Below are 7118 nucleotides of genomic sequence, written 5' to 3'. Positions count from 1 at the left end.
AAGTTGAACCGATGATGTAGTTACCAACCCTTTTGTTGGTAGCACTGGAACGAACTACTAGCGGGACCATGTCACAACTCATTGTGTCTCTGTATTTTCCAGTTACCCCAAAACAGATACCATAGATCCAAAAAAGAAAGTTGACTCTGATTTCTACCTATAACTGGTATGCACACTGAGCTGCATTAAATGTCGTGCATGTGTGTGTGGCTCTCTTTAACTTTGTGACTCACTGTTTCTATAGATAGGTGACAACTTATCTGCTCTTTATAGTTACACATTTCATGTTGCAACACTTTTTCTATAACTAGTGTTTGTGCTAAAACAAGATGTGTCAAAATCTCAGTGCTGTTTTGTTTGTATGTGTAATTTGAGGATGATGAAGCACTGGGATTTGGTGGCTTGAAGGGGTGCCAGCCTTGTGTGGTCTCAAATTTCGACAGTGTTACTTTCAAATGATTTTTGACAACTTCACATCTTACAAAGCCTCTTGTAGTGGTCCATGGTCAACTGAGGTGTCATTTCTTGAATAATCCAATTCTGGTTTAATTATGCCCCCAATGGGTGATGCAAAGCCACTTCTGTTTTGTCTTTATAACTGGATGTTACGTTATTATTTCAGAGCTTTTTGGTGATTGTACTCAAACGACAGAGATCTTGGAATCATTAGACAGAGATGTTACCTCTTTAAACAAAATGAATGAATGAACCCCACCATGGAACAGTAGAATAGCATAAAACATTACCATTGCTTGTTTCTCCACGCTACTACTTCCTGAAGTTGACGATGTGAGCGAGCCACCACCCTCTTCTTTTTCTTTGGATGTGCGATCGGAAATCGATTCTGCTCACGGACTCTTCTTTTTGCTTTTTCTCCACCCCTTTTAAAAGCCTCTTTTCCCAAGTAAACTCTTCTCGTTTTCATTTTGTAATGATAGCCCTTTTGACCACCAATAATAAAACATGAATCTTATTGATTTCACCACACTGCTATCACCAAAAACGTTACCCCAAAATTTAGTCCACACACAAAGAGGACATAAACACCACTCACATGGTTATCTTCATGCCATGCTATTGGACTAGAATTCATTCCTTTCTATAGTCATTCTTACAGTGGCTATGATACCACTGTAAGATTTTTTTACAATGAGAGACACAGAGATTAGGTATCAATAAGTCATGATATAAAAGATCAGCATACTACTTTCGACTTAAAATCTTAAATTTATGGATCTTTTTATTTATATACTGGTTAGTTATCTTAGTTATTTTTAACCCATGCTTGAAATTCCTTAGAGTAGATTCTTCTCTGAATTTGAAGAGAAGTATTAGTATACTAAGCAATGGAGGGATATGAATCATAAAATCCAGTTGTAGAAAATAACCCATCTGAAATAAGACAAGACTCAAACTAGTCACAATTTATTGAAGCAAACTTGTGATGATGATATACATTTGCACAAATATAGTAACATTCACTGGTACAATTGACTTAGGAAAGCGGCACACTTTGGTTACATATCTCATATCTGTCGTATACGGGACAAGGAAAAGGACTTTACAAGTTACAACCATGACAAGAAAAATTAAAGAACAAACTAGAATGGAAAAGTAGCAAGAAATAAGCCTCCTAAATAGTCCTTCTAAGACATACGACTGAAATCTTCTATGATTAATACTTAGTTGTGGTCCTGCTGTTTTGAATCTGGATTAAGAGGTGTTCTTCCCAGATTTGATAGTCTCACTTCACCAGCTTTTGGACTGAGGGGACCCCTTGCACCAGATCGAGGACTTTGCTCAGTTTTGAGCTCACCCACTCGTGAACTAAATGAGAGACGTGGGCTTAGATGGCTTTTAGGATCAGTTCTTGGTGTTGGGGTGGAGCTTGTGATCTTTGGACTGCTAGTGTGCCTAAACTCGCCACGGCTTCTTGTGATAACTTCATCTAGGATCTCACCTTCTCCAACATGAGAAGCACCACCTCCAAACTCTGATTGCTGTTAGGACAGTTGAATCGAATATAAGTAAATGTATCCACAAAAACATATATAACAGTCACTCAAATGTGGATTATCATAAAAGACAACTTATATGTAATTCGATTGATGTTTTTAGCGTTGTTCTTCAATCAGAATTGAAGTTTTAATCTTAGTAATCTGTGTTAACCTTTATTATGTTGATAATCAAAGTGAATCTTCACTTTATGGTTTAAAAACAGTACTTAAAACACAGGAGAGTGTGTATATAAGTTTTGCTTATCATAAATTTAAGCTAAGCTTGTTGTATACGAAAAGAAATCGTACTGTTGCAAGGTTGAATGGCAAAGCTGTTTGCTCTTCATACGCTGCTGCATCCAAGTCTTGAAGGTGTGCCCCCTTGAAAAATTTGGGGAGAAAGTACTGTCTTACCGGAACTAAGAGCATGATCATCATAGGGAACATGACCCCCGCGATAGGAACCCATGTTAGTCCAAAACATACAAGAAGGTAGATGGTTTGGAAAATGGTGAATGTTGCTATTGTCTTGAAAGGAACTGTTTCTACAAAAGTAGCATGGTAATCCTCAAGAACCCTGCACTCAAAGAAGAAATTTGTTGATGATAAGAGCCATGGAACAGAGGATTGAACAGTAGAAGGATAAAAGAAATACAAGTTTTTCTTACTTGTATCTTCTGCTTGGAGCAGTGAAGAGCAATAAGATCCTTTCCCAGAATTGGTTTCCTGGCAAACTTTCAATGGCCATGAAGGCAAAATAGCCCCAAAGGACTGAGGTTGGTATTTTCTTGAGGACAGGCATGGCTGCAACGCATCCTCCCACCATTATTGCTTGAAACAAGTTACTCAGCCGCTGTTCCTTAACCTCCACAGGCAGCAAATCGTCTATTTCTTTCTCAACGTCAAATATAGTCTCATCTACCGGGGCATCCATGCTTCCCATACTAGTAGCTGCTTGAATAGTTGATTCTTTAAGTTCTTTTAGTCCTTGTGCCTGATCATAATAACATAGTGACATAAATAACATTATGTCATGTTCTAATACTTCAAGGATAAGAAGAAAGTTAGCATTCTTACTCGAGCAGAGGGATCCTGGTAAATAAGAGGCGTCTGCATTTGATGGTAGGCTTCTACCATGTTTCCATATAACTGTCCTAAACTAGCATTCTTTCCCATACTTTTTCGTGCGGCTACCACCAGTTTGTTCCGAAGCAACTGCACCACCATTGCTCTTTTTTAGTGAGACTTGTTGATATAGTGCTTAAAATTATAAATTAATTAGGAACAAATTGACAGAAACACTGATTTGATTACCTGATGTTTAAGAGTTGCAAGACTCTTTGTGTGCATTGGAGACTGTGGTATGACTCCATTTGCTGGAGGAATTCCAATAAGGCCACACATTAAGGTCTTCCCTCCAGAAAAAAAAATTGCCTTTAGAAGAATAATCATTCAATTAAATGTAAGTATGTACTACATAACAATTAAAGATTTTAAAGTAGTGAGTGCATGAGAGTTTAGCCATTAAGTATTAAATACGACGAATTAAAGTTAAGCGAGGAAGGAACACGAAGAACTGGCTCACCAAAAATCCCAAAAGGAGCAAGTCGTAATGGTAAGAAGATGGCTTCCTCAAATTGAACTCCTTCTGCTGGGAAAGCTGTGATGCTACACTGTGGTCAAAGTAATAAAGCACAGCAATCATGGTGGCTGGGATAAATGCTCCAATTATGTAGACAACAGGAACATGAACCATATCCTGTTATATTCATAACAATTAAGTACTTTTATCAGAAGTCCATTTGTGAGTAAAAAAATGGAGAATTAAAGAACAAGCAGTTGATTTACATGCCTTGACCACAGTCCAATTCTCATATGCACCCGGTGACCATGGATTCGGGCTGAAAAGGCGCCTTGGAATACCTTGTGGAACACTTCCAGAAGGCAGGTAGGACACACCTGTCCAAACTAGGACCATAAGTGGCACACCATAGTCTGCTATTAGGCTGCGAAGCCAACCTGTAACAGATTAATTGTTTCAGATGTCATAGTCCTCACCTAAAAAATTTAAGGTTTTGGAATTGTAATTTGTCTATGACATTGTGACAAACACTTACCACTACCATAACGCCATGACCTAGCCTTTCTGCTTCTTAGTGCAGTGAGGAGAAGGCCAAACGAAAGAACTAGAGCAAACATCCCGTTAGCAAACCTCCATGAAGGTAAGAACTGAATTGATTTTGGATTTTCTCGTTGTGGTATGCGAAACTCATCCACGAGTCCCTGAGCAATTACGACAGCAGGGTTTTAAATTAATTTGTCCAAAGTGCATTGCTAATTCAGGTACTAATATATGATTTGAATTCTTAGAATCAAGCAATAACAACAAATGAATGACAAGGTAAACTTCGATGACTGATCTTACTTTGATAGCTTGCTGCATGAAGAGCATTGCAATAAGCATGCCAAATAACTCTCCTGCAATACGGGTAAACCTGTTGATTATAGAGCAAGCTCCCAAGATGGCCAGGAGAAATAGCAACACCGCAGTCCAGACACATACCCTACAGAATCAGGTGAAAGGAAAAAAAAAGGGACAATGTTAAACCAGGATTTGATGAATGGTACTAGAATGTCGTAAAAACAAATACATAAATAAACAAAAACATATTCACCATCCAGTCCATGCCAGAAACAAATCCCGGCCCAACTCTGGTCTCTCTTTTGCAAAATTGAACATGAATGTGTACATGATGACGGTAGGTTCTGCCACTCCTAAAATCAGCAAAGGTTGACCTCCAAGGATTGAGTGTATGATGCCACATATCGAAGTGGATGCCAATGTTTGAACAGCAGTTAGAACACCGTCTGCAAGTGAAAAACAACAGGCACGCTTTATATTATTTTCTTTCTGATGAGAAAGAAGAGTACATTAAAGGTAGAATATTCTGTACCAGTGTCTCGCTCTAGTTGTTCCCCGAATGAAATGACTGGTATTGCTGAAGCAAAGAATATGTATGTGGTGGGAGCCCAAATCCTGTAAAGGGATGTAAAAATTTGAGAAACATTGAAATCTTTGAATACATGTCCCCACTAGTAGCTAAACAAGATCAGCAATATATATATATACATACCTTAAACCTGCTTTGAATCCACCCGTCCAATCTTGCTTGTAGCACATCAACCTTCCTCGGAGATCATTCTTGATTCCTTCAAAGGGTACAAATGTTTCTTCCATATCTTCTTCCAAAGGGTCAAAAGGGAATCAATATAGACTTCCAAATAACACTGCCAATCAGAAAGCAACAATGTGTAGTTTACATGATTTTTGTTGTTTCCAATTTGTTTTGGCTAGATTTCTTGACAAGGCGCAATCAGAGGCAAAGCGAGGGAGGAAAATGGAAGAATGTGGGGACAAAGAAAACAAGAATTTAGCATGAACAGTGCAGTTTGGCCTGTGGAGACATATGGGAGAGTGAGAGATTGAATGGTGTGTGAATATGCCAAGAATCCAGCTGTACCAAAAGCAGGGTTTGGAACTCGGGATAGATGCTCTTATTGGTTAACACCAACAAAGAGCAAGTTGTATTGTATTGTATTCTTCTCGAGTGCTTCCTAATAACAACAATGTGTGTGAGGGTGGAGTATTTATAAGCTTTAAAAAGGCAAAGTATTCAAGAAACAAATGGAGGTAGATTTGGTGTGGAAAGCAGTGTGTGTGTGTGTGTGTGCCACTGACTTCGCTTGTAAAATGTAAATACAGATCAGTCCAATCTTTCCAGCTTCATCATCATCAACACTCCTTCAGTGCTTTTTTTCCAAAAGTCAGCATCAAAAAATAATCTGGTCCCACATCGTTCAACAAAATGCAGAGTTCATAAAAAGAAGTACAGATTGAATCGTTTACAGAAAGTAGTAACTTACGCCATGCCCTCCTTAACTTATAAGATAATGTCTAAAAAAGTTACGGTAATTAGTGACTTTAAAACACATCAAACATTTGGTGTGAAAATGGATGGAACTCGCGAGCCAACTCGACTCATCACGGGTTGGATTGGGATGAAATATTTTTACAAATTTTAATACGGATTGATTTTTGACCCGGTTCATCTAGAATCTAGTTCACCCTATCAATCCGAGATTTGAATTTTGTTTACTCGCTAAAAAGTGAGTCGGATTGGATTAGCTCACTAAATCATTAACGTATTTATCTATATTAGTATGAGTCGTTGAGTATATAGCAACCCATTTAGTTGACTATGCCATTTTTTTAAGTCTATTATTCGATCTATTTGGGTGAGTACATGATTGTTTGCGTTGTGTTGAAGAATGCATTAAACTAGGCACCTTAACATGGACAAAAGCAAATTCATTACCAGTAAAAAATTCTAAAGGAGTGGAATGTGCTGTAGTTAAGAGATTAATTATGCTTAGGTTGTTGATTATGAGTTTAATTTGGTTGGGGCTACTTTACACTCAACGGTTAAACAATTTAGGATGATTGGTTGTTGTTGGTAATGGCTATGACTTTGATTATTAAATTGAAGAAAGCAACATTAAACTTCTCCGTATATCAAACTTGTCTTGAAATTGCTCTCGACACAATATTGGAAATTTGAATATGTTATTAAAAACCTAGGTGAGGGTGTATAGTATAGTATATATTTTGTTTAGCCATGTGATTTTGGAAATTTGACAACTAATGGTGTCATGCATAAAGGTTTGTTCCGGGATATTAGCATTCCTTGCCAAGTAAACTCATAAAATGTTACGTTCAAATGGTTGTCACTGTTTTTCATTGGTTCGTACATACACACATTTAACGATTCTGGTCATAAGATGAAAACCTTGACTTCATTATACATCTTGATGTAAAAGAATAATCATGTGTTGGATTCCAATCAAAATGTAAAAAAATAAAAATAAAAATAAAACTCTTAATATTATCAAGCAAATCACTAGTACCCTACAAGATATTTCTGTACAAATATTAAAAGTAACTACTTTTACACTAATAACTTTATAAAACAAAATAAAATTCAGGATCATAGAACAATATTTTTGAATAGATTTTTGATTAAATATGTTTTTGGTCCTTAACTCTTAGTGAAATTTGAAATT

General features: G+C 37.1%; 1 protein-coding gene across 2 annotated transcripts; it reads right to left on the bottom strand.

The window, feature by feature from the left end:
* Positions 1-1398: 1398 nt before the first annotated feature.
* BOR1 (HCO3- transporter family) lies at positions 1399-5633 on the bottom strand. Of its 2 annotated transcripts, none has more exons than XM_085674427.1 (12): positions 5132-5633; positions 4952-5034; positions 4673-4865; positions 4423-4561; positions 4115-4280; positions 3850-4016; positions 3583-3756; positions 3312-3431; positions 3075-3212; positions 2666-2991; positions 2307-2574; positions 1399-2000 (listed from the first exon to the last, which is right to left on the bottom strand). In XM_085674427.1, exons 1-12 carry the CDS (start codon positions 5233-5235, stop codon positions 1683-1685), a joined length of 2196 nt encoding a protein of 731 aa, XP_085530553.1. In that variant the 5' UTR covers positions 5236-5633; the 3' UTR covers positions 1399-1682. The 2 variants fall into 2 exon arrangements, with proteins under 2 accessions (XP_085530553.1, XP_027936718.2); XM_028080917.2 differs by having other exon boundaries at positions 3312-3407.
* Positions 5634-7118: the final 1485 nt, after the last annotated feature.

Source organism: Vigna unguiculata, chromosome 1, assembly GCF_037176805.1.
Source record: "Vigna unguiculata cultivar grain cowpea cultivar isolate G323 ecotype 2 chromosome 1, ASM3717680v1, whole genome shotgun sequence".
In the NCBI taxonomy this organism is placed as follows: domain Eukaryota; kingdom Viridiplantae; phylum Streptophyta; class Magnoliopsida; order Fabales; family Fabaceae; genus Vigna; species Vigna unguiculata.
Note: the sequence above shows the minus strand (reverse complement) of the source record. Positions and strands in the feature narration are given on the sequence as shown.

Bases quoted from the DNA above. Each gene is read 5' to 3' on its own strand.
- BOR1 (XM_085674427.1), bottom strand. From the start codon at position 5,235: ATGGAAGAAACATTTGTACCCTTTGAAGGAATCAAGAATGATCTCCGA. The intron at 4,017-4,114 runs GTAAGTGTTTGT...AATCTGTTACAG, and splicing joins GTCATGGCGTTATGGTAGTG to GTTGGCTTCGCAGCCTAATA. The intron at 2,001-2,306 runs GTACGATTTCTT...CTGTCCTAACAG, and splicing joins TGCCATTCAACCTTGCAACA to CAATCAGAGTTTGGAGGTGG.